Source organism: Nuphar pumila, chromosome 7 (genome assembly GCF_984573655.1).
Source record: "Nuphar pumila chromosome 7, dmNupPumi1.hap1.1, whole genome shotgun sequence".
In the NCBI taxonomy this organism is placed as follows: Eukaryota; Viridiplantae; Streptophyta; class Magnoliopsida; order Nymphaeales; family Nymphaeaceae; genus Nuphar; species Nuphar pumila.
In genome coordinates, this window is record NC_143255.1 from 105,127,011 (window position 1) to 105,141,167 (window position 14,157).

Genomic DNA, 14,157 nt, shown 5'->3' on the forward strand with positions numbered 1-14,157 from the left:
GCATCGAATCAGGTGGAATTGAAATCCAATTTCATAAAAAATTCTTCCCTCCTCTTTTTTATGAAAACTTTGATAAAAATGGATTAATACTTGCAATGAAATTAGATTCCAATTACATCACATTCTGAACATTCAACCACACCCCAAAGGCCATTTTGGATGAGGGGCCCCACAAACATCAGAAAACGATTTAGATGAGTGGGAAAAAAATCATAGAAGCCCCTATTCTCGAAATCACGTGATAGAGCTCCAGCAAACATTTGGATTAATCCCAAAACTCGTGCCTTTCAGCACTTCTAAACAAGTATGGTATTTTCCCCCATCTCCCATCCCCCCTTATGTGACCATTTTCCCTCCCAAATATCCCCGCCAAGCCATTCCATCCCTGAACCTCACCCAAAATCGCAGGTAGCATCAAGCACCAGACATATTTTCTAAATTCAAATCTTCAAAACCCCTCGGTTTGACCAATCTGTTTGAACCAAGTCATTTGGGTTCTTCTGTGGAATGCAAATTACAAACATAGCCATCCTTGTGTATTAATTAATATTTACTTCCTGGAGAGAGAGAGAGGGAGTGAGGGAGGGAGATTTTAACCATTTATCCCACTGTAGTGTCAAATATTTATAAGCAAAGAACTATTTTTTCAAAGAGCAAAGCCAGAAAGAAACTTTGGCTAACTCCATGTCCAAGTAGAAAGAATTTAAATCACTGCTCCTGATGGGTTGTTGAAGTCGAAACCTCGGTGCTGCAAACTGGACAGACCTGTACAAACGTGCAAACAAAACACTTGAGCCTCTGCATTTCAACTAATTTGGCAAATTAAGGCTTCAATACACCTAAAAGTAGCCAGTCGAATAGTGCAGTTGAGTACTGCAAATAGCAATCTAAGGGTGTGTTTGGATTTGTGGAACTGGAATCCCGTTCTACCAAAATTCTTTTATCCATAGCAAGGAAAAAAGGACTTTAATGGAATTTGGATTTCAATCCCATAAATTCAAATGCACCTTAAGAGAAAGGGGCCAAGCATATACCAACGGGGTCTCCGCTTGTCTGTCAGGAGCAGTTAGTGCACGTCACTGAGTGTTGGGACGTTGCAAGTTCGAATCCCGATGGTATATGGTTGTATAACTGGTAGGGGTCTGCCTAACCCCAGCTTTCTCTGTCGAAAAAAAATGGCCAAGCGCTTCACAGTTGGCCAATAGATGCCATTACAAAAAGACAGAAAACCTAAGCATGAAAACTCTAAAACATAGACAGCCATAAGGGCTTAATGAGAGATGCTCTTGGGCCCAACAGCATGGGAATCCATCCTAATGCAGTATATAAAGATCATTACAACTTAATTTAAATGAAACAATAAACAAAATTCCAGAGAAAAATCCAAATGGGGTGTTTTGTTTACGTCAAAGAAAAAAATATATTTGAAAAATATCAGGAAGGAAAAAAAAGTATGGGAGTGCAAAAGGGACAAGAGGGAGACCTAACCCTGCAAACAGGTCTTATAATCATCATTCATCACTGAACTGCATACCTTGTTTATTTGAAGCCAATTATTTATACACTCAGAATGGTATGTATGCTTGCATGAAAGACTGATGACTCGATCGCCTTCCACATAATCCAAACGGCATATCACACATCTGTTAGCCACAGCAGAAATTTGGTCATCACAACAATCATTTGATCTATAAAAATTCCATGAATGCAAGTAGCGCTTACTGTTCAGAGGTGCCATTTTGTGAGTCGGTTGCTTTATAATTAGAGGAAGGCAATGAAGCAATCATATCTACAGACAGTCCTCTGCTTTCAGTTCCAACCACTTCACCCAGTGCAAGCAATTCCTTTTGATCAAACAAGATCTCCATAAATGCCATGAAAATGCACCAAATCAGATCTACAAGAGCGAATAATTTGCATACCTCGTATGATAGTTCATCTGGGTCAACCTCCTGCCACATATCCTGCAGAAAAGAGTATGCACACGATAAATTTTTTGTATGTCAACTTCAAGATGGAATAGCTCTCTCGCAGGAAACCATCCAAAATGCCCTAGTCAGGCGGAGTATGTTCCTCTCTTGATCTCAATCACACATGAGCTTATCAACCATTTAAACATATTACAAGACACAAAATAAGGCCTATTGCAGCCCTCAGTTGTTCGCATCCAAAAGTGCCTAGTGGAGAGGAGCAAAGAAGATCTTGAAACAGAAAATAGTGAAAGAAAATAACTTCAAATAAGACATGCCTGGCATATGCACAGGGAGCAGAAAGCACAAGGGAAACTGGTAGGAACGTCTGTCCCTTGAAAGCACAAGGGAAACTGGTAGGAATGTCTGTACCTCTGTTGTAACCATCGTGGGTGGGATTGCCATTCATCAGAAAATACCACAAAAAGAACAGGAAAAAGAGAACACTGAATAAGTTAAATGCTACCTAGTGGAGATAAATGAAGATCTTGAAACAGAAGATTGTTAAAAAAAAAAAATTCAAATGAGATATTCCTGGCATATGCACAGGGAGTAGAAAGCACAAGGGGAACTGGTAGGAACATCTGAGACTGTTGCAACCATCGTGAGTGAGATTACCATTCTCCAGAAAATACCACAAAAAGAACAGGAAAAAGTGAATGCTGAATAAGTTAAATGCCTCTTATGCAGCAACTAACACACTTTCACTTGGTACCAGGTCAAGAGTGAGACATCTACTTCTTATTCAGCATCTTCATTGGCCAGTGAGAAAAGGTGTTTTTTTTCAAAGGAATGTGAAGGTGTATTATTTCTACGTTATTAATCACTAATAGCATTTGCACACCAAGGCATACTGACTATGTTTATCATGAGGGTGTATCGGTATAGCTACTGAGCAGAGTCAATATTGTGATAAGGGGCAGAAAAGTTCTCACTAGAGGCAAATTATTGCATATATCGAGGAACCAAGTCAATATTTGTGATACCGAATTGAGATTACGTGTGAGCTGGAGTGGCCAGACCAGAGCAATTACCTTAGTGACTTCTAAATTCTAGTGTTGAATCCCAATTTAACTGTTGTTGGAACCCACCAACAGAGATGGAGAGAATAACTAAACATCCCAAATGAATTGTTTTTCTCTTTCATTCTTGAGCTGAAATAAGCACACAACATCTTAACCACTACTGACAATGGTTTACAGTTGCTTCAAAACTTTTGGTAATGCAAGGTTTGTCAAAGACGAACACCTATGACCCTTTAGAAAGTCATCTTCAGCATTATCAGATATAATTCCAATCCAGGTCAAGGTTGTAAGTATCTCCTTACCCATGTCACTCGGGCTCAAAATAAGATATGCATTGTATCGTATCTGATCCGGCATAATTTATGCATATTAGATTCACGTTTTTATGCATCATCCATCGTAAAAATGGATTAAAAACCCATTCTTATCAACATTTTTCAGGGTGTTAGTTTTAATTTCAAAAAGAAGAAAAATCGCACAAATAGAGTTCACCTGGACGATTTGTTTAGTATTTTATTTCTTTTAGGAATCTTTCTTTGGAAAACATGTTTTTGAAAAGGTAGTTTTTAGAATTTTTGAAAACTTAAACCGAGTTTTAGAAAATATAGTTTTTAACCTAATTGTGTTTTATAAATAGTATTTTGCAGAAAGAGACTAGTTTCCTCCCATTGGGAAAAACGACAGCCTCTTATCTCCCTCTCTTCTTCGTTTCATCTTTCTCTCTTTTCATTCGATCACTGATTCTTCTCCGTCTCTTCCCTTCTTCGATCTTGGTATCATCGTTCTTCTGATCTTTGCTATCATCAGTGCTTCTTACCCCGTCGTCAGAGCGTGCGTTCACCTACGAGAACAACCACTTCTTCTCAACCCCTCCATCGGAAGCTGCTGTGAGGTTTGCTTCTTCTCTCCCATCTCTTTATTTAGTTTAGATTTAGTGCATGCATCGTATTTTATTTTCAGCATCATTGTTTCTTCTAGGATAGTCTGATTTCATATCTTCGTTTTCTGCATATTAGATTAGGAATATGTGATTCATAAGAGTAGCTTTTCTTGCTATTTTATTTTCGTGATTATAATTATTTTGTTTTTCGCTCTTTTTTTTAGTTTAGAAAACACAGGGTAGATTTATATTTTCAGGCCGGTTTGGTTTGCATACGGATAAAAGAACAACGTCAACTTCTAGTTCACGCTGATCTTGATTTGCGTCAAATAATTTTTTTTTTGAAAACTGTCATCTGCATATTCACACTGATGTGCGTGACTGGCAGATCGAACATCTGATCAGACCACACATATTCTTAGCGTGAACATGCTCTTTGTGTTTTAATCAGATTCAAGCAAAGCACATTCAATTTATTTTTTGAAAAAATTAGTAGTTCATAACGTGCAATAGTCTGATCGTGTGCAACATCCTTTGTACAATTACACACAAATACGTGAATCGCATGATACAACGATCACTTGATCAGATCACACTGATCATGTCCGACATGATTCACCGCGATTTTGATCTTCACAGACTGCACATTTTTTTTACTTCTTGAAAATCAGAATCTATCATAACGTGCAATGTCTCTGGACGCCCATGCCGATAATAGCTCCAATGTTCTCTGTGTTATCTAGTTAGCGTGTTTTATTTTATTTTATGTTAACTAGTTAGGTTGCATCGAGTTAGTGGTTGTTCATAGTTAGAGCATTTTTGTTTTATGATTAATTAGTTGTTTTATTTCACATTTTGATTATTCATTAGTTAATTTAATTCAGCATTAGTTCATTGTTAAGATTAGTTTTAAATTAATTAGTTTAGATCACATTCTATTTTATTTGGTTGTCTCACGGTAGTGGTTAGTTAATTTGCCTTAACGTTTTTATTAGTTAGTTGTCAAATTAGTATTTAATAGCTAGTTAGTCTAGACTGATTTGATTTGGTTGTTATTTAGTTAGTTAGAATTTGTTTTAGTTTGTATTGCAATTAGTTCGAATTTGTTAAGTTGTTACATTTTAATTAGTTGTTAAAACAAATTAATTAGTTTGTTAGATTTAGTTAGTTTTGATTTTTATTTTTTATTTTCATATAACTAACATTACTTTTTAAAAGTAGTTCCCTGATTTTGTTTTGTGTTTTCTTGTGCGAAGAGCCCTCCAGAGAGCCCCTTGAGAAAGGGACCTTCAACTGTAGCATCCAAACAAACAAAAGAGGCTAGATCACAAGAAAAGAAGACCCTTGCCGATTTTAGTTTTCTTTATTTTTATTTTTTTTAGGGCCAGAGGGCCATTTACTTTAAGTTGGGTTGTAATAAGGCCCTTTTATTTTTTTTTAGCCCTCAGCGTAGGGTAGCACATTTTATTTTATTTTATTTTTTATTTAAGACAATAAAAATTGTTTTGCGTGGGGTACAAAAGTCTTTTTAAACACGTTCCATGTGTTCGACTCGAACTTCACCACTAGTGTGAACCGAAAATTTGATATTTGATGCACGGTTTGCACAAGCGAATTTTATCGAAAAATATCTTTTAAAATACTTTCACGAAAAGTTGCATCAGTATCGTATCTTAATAATTTTTTAATAAATTTTTTTTAAAAATTCTAAAAAAAAACATGAAAATCAGAAAAAATAACAAAAAATCTAAAAAAATCATAACATACAAAAAATGATGAATTGCACAAAATACAATCATGAAATCACACGTGAAACATTTATGTCTCTATGAACTACATAAGACATCATCAAACATCAACTATCTTACAAGAACAATGCAAAATATTAAAATATCTTGCAATTAAGAACATGTAGGAAGACTCATACTTTCAAATTACATAAACAAAAACAAATAACCAAGTTCATGAATACTTAAGTGTTATGAAATAACCAAGGGTTTTAAAAATATAACATCAATCATCATCATCATCATCATCATCATCATCATCATCATCATCATCTTCTTCTTCTTTTTCTCCTCTTTCTTCAACATTCACATCATCTCCAATATACGTGGCTTCTTCATTATATTCCACATTGATCCATTGAATGTCATCTTCATTCAAAATGTCTGCTTCTTCTTGAATTCATGCATCCAATACATAAAAATTTTTCAACCTAATGTGATCAAATTGCTCTTTGTGCTTTCTTGATGATAACTTTTTTATTTGCCTAAAAAGATGACATGAAAAAATTAAAATTTGTTGAGCATTGTATGATAAAAAAAGAAAATGATAAATAAACTTTATAACTTTATATACCTCTGTCTTAGCCGTAAGTTGTAGCGAATGTAGGCAAGGTCATTGAGCCTTTTGTAATCTATTTCTTTTTGTATGGATTTGCTTAAAAGATGCTCTAGTTTCTTTCACATCCACTTACACTACACGTTTGGCTAAGAATACGAATGACAAAAGCTCTCAAATATGAAACATCACTTCAAAACCTGGACCAACACATGTCTGAAAAAAAATCAAAAATAAAAAATCAATAAGACAATAACAAATACAATCATACAAAATATCATAATTAAATAACAATATGAAATTAAAACTAAAATAGACAAAATAAATTACCTAAACGAATCGTGGCACAGTTTCGTCTTCCCATATCATATAATGCATTATCATAAATTTTAATTTTTTTATGAATTTGATCTTGAACAACAATCACTCAATCAGACTTCAACCTTTCCATGCAATCGAAAAGTCCCTTGTTAACTTTGCTATCCATTTTAAACGTAGGGGAGTATGTAAATACATGTTTTAAATAGTATGTTGCAGCATGAAGAGGTTGATGAAGTTGCCCAGTCCACCTATGATAAATGATATTTCATATAGGCATTACAAATTTTTCTTTCCATTTAAATTATCTCTAATGACTTCTTTTGCCTTGTCCATAGCCTCATAGAGATAACCCATAATTGGCTTGTCTTTACTGTCAACCAATCGAAGTACATTCACCAAAGGTATAGTTATTCTCAACAATTTAACACATGAATCTCAGAATTCACTTCTAAATATAATATCTATAAATTTTCCTGGTTTTGTTTTTATGCATGGGGATATGCATACGAAAACATTTTTTAGTGCAGTACTATTCTTTACTAGACTTTGCACTGTTAAAAAATTCGTAGCAACTCTAGTAATTGCACTATGAATCAACTCACCACCACTAATGTACTTTCTCTTTAGGTTCAAAATTCATGGATGATTATAAATAAATTTAGTAACTTCTAAGCAACATTCAAGTGTATGTTTTATCTCATCCATGTTGTTGATGTCCTCAAGCATGAGGTTTATGCAATGGAAAGCACACGGGGTTCAAAAGAATGACCCATAATTTTTTGTCAATTCTTTACCTATTGCTCTATAATTTATTGCATTATTTGTAATGAATTGAACAATATTTTGAGGTTGAACATCTTCCATGACCTGATCAAATACCTGAGCACTACATTTGTTATTTTAGGTGTGTCAGACAAAACAATCAACTTCAAAAACATAGTTCCTTTGGGGCAATAGACAAGAAAATTTATTAAGGTCTTTAACTTTTTGTCTCTTCACCCATCTGCCATGATGCTACACCCAATTTCTCTATATGACCGCCTCATTTCATCATAATATGCCTTCACTTCATTCACATTAATATCTAAAATTTTTCCTCTCAAAGCATGATATGAAGACATTTTATATCTAGGTCTGATATTAGTTATGACATTTGCCAATTCCTGAAAATGAAAAAAAAATCTTGTATTGAAAGGAATGCAGGCTTTATAGAACCATCTCCCAACTGCGACATTTGTTTGCTCAATTAAATGTTAAGTTGTAGCAGTACGAATGTTGGGTTTCACCCCAGGAGCAATCCTAAGAGAGAAAAAGCTCCTAATAGAGCCTTTAGCTCTACCTTCTCTCGAAGAACTCCTTCTCTTCTTTTTGTGCCTGCGACACTGTTACTACTAGCACCAACCACATCTTTCCCTTCTGCTGCAGAACTTCCTACTTCTACTAAGGGTTGTAGGATCAGAAGTAGGGAGCTTATCTTTGTCCTGCTTAGGCTGCGTCACTCATCTTTTTTCTTGTTTTTTCCTTAGACCAGTGAGTAATTGCTGGTATTGTCATTTTACGACATCTGACAAATTCCTTCACATATAGGGGAAAACGTTGAGAAGTGTCTCGACTAAACGATGCTTCAACCGAAAGATACCACCCAAAAAATATATTATGACAATAGTTGCATTAGATTTTCAATCGGGTTTCACTCATTACTTGAGTGTCTCACTGTCATGTGGGATCATTTGATGCCATCTTCTGTAAAAAAAAGCTCAATAAGAAGCAAAGAATAAGTTTTTTTTACCTTAATCCACTTTCTTGAGTGACAAAATGGTAGAAATGCACTATTACTTTAGCAAACCGCAAAAGTTTTCTTTCTTGCACACAAATTGACCCACAAATCGCTCTCACTACTCCTAGGCTGTGTGGATAACCCTCAAATGGCCTTTATACAAATGAGGGAGTCGACCCTCAAGAGGTCTTTAAAACCCAAAAAGAAAAAATTATGATTCAACCATTTTTAAAGTGTGCCAATGGAGTATTGTACGATATGGTACAATACAGAGTTGTATTGTAATGATATATATGATATAGATATGATGCACACTCGTATCGAGTGTATGATTATTTCTCATAGTAACGATATGTATCATTAGCTACTTACAACATTGATGGAGGTAGGGTTTATTAACTCAGCAGCTTAAGTCATGTTTCACTATGGTCAAAAGTGTCACATAAGTGACTAGCATTGAATGACCAAAGAAAGAGCAAATGATATATTTGAAATTGGAAAAAGAATGTTAGTGATAAAATCAAACAAAATGCTGATCAGCTACCAGAATCTTTTTGGATAGGTGAAGTAGCCTCATATTAAATACAATGCCAAAATAGATTATAATACCTTGGAACTCTACAATAGCATTATCTTGAGTAATCCAGTTGGCAATTTTAGTATGCATTTGATTGGAATACCAAGGGATGAGGAAGAGGACCGTGCTACAAGGTATTAGACATTTATGCTTTGTGACCATAGATTGGACTAACAGCAATCAAAGTCCTACTTTGGTTCACAAAACACATCATATGGTATCTGATGGTCAAATAATTCAGTATTTTCATAATTTCTAAAGAATTTTCTAGTGTAAATGTTCAAAATCAAGGAGAGATGGGCTTCAAGAAGGACATACATGATCAAGTTCCAAAGCATAAAGATAACCTAGCTAAGAGCTTATTAAATAGCTTAGAAAGCTCTCGGAATTAACAACAATAACAACACTTTTTTTTAGATAACTGGAAAAAACACCTCCCTCACGAGTTCATTGTTATAAAAAACCCAGGTTCCCTTGCCCACCAAAGAGTACATCTTCTTTGTTTTCGCAGCAAGGGATACACACCCGTGGGTATTGAACTCTGACATCCCTTCAGCTTGGTGCCATTCACAAGTCACCCCTACTAGATAACCATGCAAGGGACAATAATATTTTGACTAGGGTGAACAACTGGCAAAAAAGCAGGGAAGTGTGCCTTCTTCAATCCTCAATGGATCATAGGGTTCCTTAAGGGCAAGATTTCAAAATAGCTTTTATTCCATAATACTGTTACACTTTGATCGAAGATTCAGCAAGATCAGCACACCAGTTGCTTTTTCCAGAGAGGAGAGCAAGTTGGAACTAGTGTGCATCTTGGAATGGGCAACATAAGCATATGCAGACCATATTATGCTACATATTGAGTACCATGTAGACCACGCAATGTGGTGATCAATACATGAAGCCTAAGGACGCCCTTGCGACATGCTTTTGAGATGATTTAACATACTTATGAACCAAAAAAAAGGGAAATAACATGCGAACATGATTGATATTGCAAGATGCAAAAAAATGGTAGTAATACTGGGTAAAAATTTGCTGAAAGTGCAGGATTGATCAAACAAGCTCTGCACTTACAAGGAAGCAGAGTACCAATTCTTGACAGGTTGATTTAAGGATTGTAGGCAATGCCAATTGAAGAAGGTGAATAGTTAAGGAGGCTAACTTCAAATAGATTCCCTGTTTGGATGCATTCATGTTTACTGTCTATAAACAATAAACATAAACAGTATTGTTAAATAAAAATATCAAATAAAAAAATGTTTGGAAGATTTGGCTAAAATATCTTTTAAACATGAGTGAGTTTGAAAAAAACAAAGGAGAGATGTAGCAACAACAGATGGGTAAAAAAGAGAGAGAAGGCATGGGATCAGCCCTCTCTTTTGCTGCTGCTAAGGGCTTTTCAGGTTTAGGAAAAACATAGGCATGGGAGAGGAGGAAGAAAAGTTGAATCAGGTCCTGGTTGACCAGATGTTGGTTGGAATTAGCAGTGGATTGGAGAAGAAAACTAGAGGATGAGGACATGGTCCAATCAGGTCATAGTTGACCTAGTGCTGGGTGGGAAAAGGAAAAGAGAGAAGAAAGAGACCAAATTAGGTCATGGACAGCCTAATGCTGGTTGGGTTTAATGAGTAGGTGGGAGGAGGAGGAGCGACTAATCGATAGTCAAATCATGATTGATGGTGGGTTTAATGGCCACTGGGAAAAGAAGAACGTGAGAAGAGCAGAGGGAGGAGCATGACAAGAGAAATAAAAACATAAAATATAAATATATAAAAGACCCCGTATTTTGTTTCATTTCTTTCAACAACATAAAAAAAGAAAAGAACACCCAGATGCTTGTAAAATTATTTAAATAACATAAATAATTACATAGAAAAAAAAAACATCAAAACACTGCCAAAATATAACAAATTATGCAAGAAAATCTTCAATCTGGGATTGCATGTAATGTCTCTATTTCATTCTTTTAAAGAAAAGATAAGAAAAGAAGAAATAAAAAATCATCCTAGAAATTCAGCCAATATAAAAGAGTTAAACAGCTTCGTATCTTCCTTTAGTTTGGATGTAATTCCTAAAGGAATCATCAATCAGGGACAGAACTATTATGGTGTTTGATAAATAAAAAACACATGCTATAGGTTTTAACAAAAATTACCAGCTACTTAAACAAGTCCAGGTAAATAGAAGCAACATGAAGTAAGATTAAGACAGATGAGAACATAATGATGCTCGGAATCTATGAAGAATGATCAAAGAAAGCGATGGGTACATGATTGCAGAAATTAGTAAGAAACAATAAGTTGAGACAAAAAAGTGGAACACAGAGGGAAAAGGAAAAAATGTAAATGAAGAAAATAAGTGATTTCTCAATTTGTAACCATGAGATGAAAGTTGGACAACCAATTTGCTTCAAGCTCAATTGAGATGAGTGACCCAAAACCCCAAGTTCTCTAAGGAATCACTATTCAAGTATCCACACTAAGTCAAATTGCAGAAAACATTGACATTGTGAATGGATAATTTCAAACACCTAACACGCAAAGAATGACAAGCAACATATCTGATAAGAAACACAATTAATCAGCTCATGAGAAAAAATATACACAAAACTCAAGGAGAAGCACATCAAGGGCACACCTTCAAACTAGATAGATGTAATAGTTTCAACATGAGCACTCCTTCAATAACAAAGCTGTTTCTTAACTGGACTATCAGAAAGTGAACACATATAAGCCAAATAATGATATTATTGAAAGTGTTGTACCATTTCTTTGTATAGTCTTAATTCATGTTTATACATTTATATGCATGTATCCTTAGAAACTGTCAACTGAAATCAGAAATAGGATCCAAGGTTAAGAGGGGCTTCTCATGTGGATGATTTCCAATTGATACAGAAAACAAGAATGTTGATCTCATCATTCTCTTCTCTTCTATCCTCCAACCTGAGAACTGCTGTTTCGCCTTGGTTTTCTGCATTTATATTTACCAAGTCAAACCATCGAAAAATTGGTATATTAGGTGACATCAACAAGCAAAATCTGCATCGCAGCCTCTAAGTTGCTGCTAGTGAAATACCAGCCAACTGAACTGTGAAGATCTGCTACGTGGTAAAGATTTGTCTAAGATCAACAATAAAAAGGAACTCCTCAAGAAGCTTATTGTCTGAAGCAAGAAGTTTGCATCAGATTCCAGTTTTAGACTTTCCACAGACATATTACTCCATAAGGGGTTACTTGTAAATGAACAACAGGAACAATCACATAAAAAATGGGTTTATAGATAAGCAAACACAAGCCAACGGAGGCCAAAATGCAAGATCCTAAGAACACACCAGAAAGAAATGAATGGAATTCTACATGTAGGTTATAAGAAAAATAACTAACCTGGATATGACTAGAGCACGGCTAATAATTTTAATAATATTATTCCTTTACTCTTAATCACATATTTGTCCTCTAAACAGGCAAACACATGAAGGATGAGAGATTAAGACTTTCTAAAGGATACCTGAGAATTGCTGCCATTGTCATCACCCTCGTCCGACTCCCCTGCAAAGGCAACAAAATTCAATTTTTATCAGATTTTACTTAACACCCATCATAAAGAATATTCATTTCCATAAGAAACAGAAAGCTTAACAAATGGAACCGAGGGGGCGATCACTCACACTCGTTGATCCCCACGAAAGCCATCATCTGAACCGCCAATTCTCGCTCCTCAGCTTCTTGGAGTGCTCTTGCATAAGCCTCATCGCTTTCAAATGCAGCTGGATCAATCTCCTCGCGTGTGTGCACATCAAACAGATCATCGTCATCATCATCATCTTCTTCTTCGTCTTCTTCTTCATCTGCTTCATCACCAACACCCCCATTCTCACCATTCACATTCTCACGCCCTTCTTCTTCCCCTTCATGGCTTTCCACATCTTCATTGTCGTGCAGATGATCCACTTCATCCTCGTAACCATAGCTTTCGCTCAATGAACTCGCATATTCGCCAGGATCTCCGGCCATCCTCAACATCATATACGCCCGTTCCTACTCCCCACATAGCAGAATACCAAAACGCGGGGGGGGGGGGGGGGGGGCAGAAACGAAAAAGATCGCAACAAAACCCTAGAATCAAAATTCAATCTTTTCGAACAATTCACAAAAAGTCTCCCAAAAATTTTTAATACAAAACAAGAAGAAACCCAAAAAACAAAAACAGAGAAAACTGGAGTTTTCTTGCAATCAAAACAATTCAATCTTTGCGCAATTCACAAAAAGAGTCCAAAAAAGACAAACCAATTAGCCACAGAAAACATAAAGAAACCAAAAGAAATAAAAAAAAAACTACATCTTTTCTTGCAATCGAAACCTGTTCCTGCAGTGTCCGAGCAAGGGCGAGGTCGGAGTCCACCTGGCTGAGGCTGGTGAAGGGCCTCCTGGCGGGCTGCGGCGGCGCCGCTGCCAATGCCGGCACCACCGAATCCGATCCATCAGCAGCGTCGACAATGCCGTTCTGCGACTCCACGGCGGGGTTTTCCTTGTTCTCCTTACCGGCCGCATTGTTCGCCTTTGAATTCTCCATCCACCGCCAAAAACCTTATAATCCCCAACGCCCCGGAATCCCGACAAAAAATCAGAATTTTTTCTCACCAAAAAAAAAAGGAAACGAAGGAGGAAAAGAGAAAAGAAAAAAAAGAGAAGAGGAACGAAAGAACTCACGGTGGAAGAAGAGAAGAGGAGATGAGAACCGACGACGGATGCGAGCGGCGATATCAGGATCGACGGTCAAGAATGAACGAGTTGGTGGGTGAAGGAAAGAAGCAGAGAAAAGAGAAGACGATGATGTTAACTTCGAGAGAGAGAGAAAAAGAGGAATAAACACAGAGGAGAGGAGAAAAGGATCGCTTTGGCTTGTATGCCTTCCTATTCACGATACTATTGAAGGATTAGAAACAGGATTTAAGCTTTAATCACAGATAAGTTGCACAGGGAAACCACACACGTATACGCAGCGCTGCTTTGTGGAAGAAGGGGAGAGCGCTGTTTCTCTCTCTGTCACGGGCTTAGAAGCTAAGTATGACTGAAATCCTGCCTTTTAAGAACACAAGCAACTCACCGCATAATACGCATGTGCAAGCACAAATTAAGCAACTGCCCAAGAATGCACGAAACTTTTTTTATAACAATTTGTAAGCAAATTAAATAAGAAACAAAAGACCCGATCCACAATATTCCCGAGGAGTAAAGCTTTTCGGGACAGTCTAAGAG

General features: G+C 36.3%; 1 protein-coding gene across 1 annotated transcript; it reads right to left on the reverse strand.

The window, feature by feature from the left end:
* Window positions 1–540: 540 nt before the first annotated feature.
* Window positions 541–13,737, reverse strand: LOC149832758 (E3 ubiquitin ligase BIG BROTHER-related-like). Its single transcript, XM_090014693.1, has 8 exons — window positions 13,609–13,737; window positions 13,259–13,485; window positions 12,567–12,936; window positions 12,407–12,447; window positions 1,923–1,964; window positions 1,723–1,844; window positions 1,535–1,643; window positions 541–765 (listed from the first exon to the last, which is right to left on the reverse strand). Exons 2-8 carry the CDS (start codon window positions 13,469–13,471, stop codon window positions 709–711), a joined length of 954 nt encoding a protein of 317 aa, XP_089870819.1. The 5' UTR covers window positions 13,472–13,485; window positions 13,609–13,737; the 3' UTR covers window positions 541–708.
* Window positions 13,738–14,157: the final 420 nt, after the last annotated feature.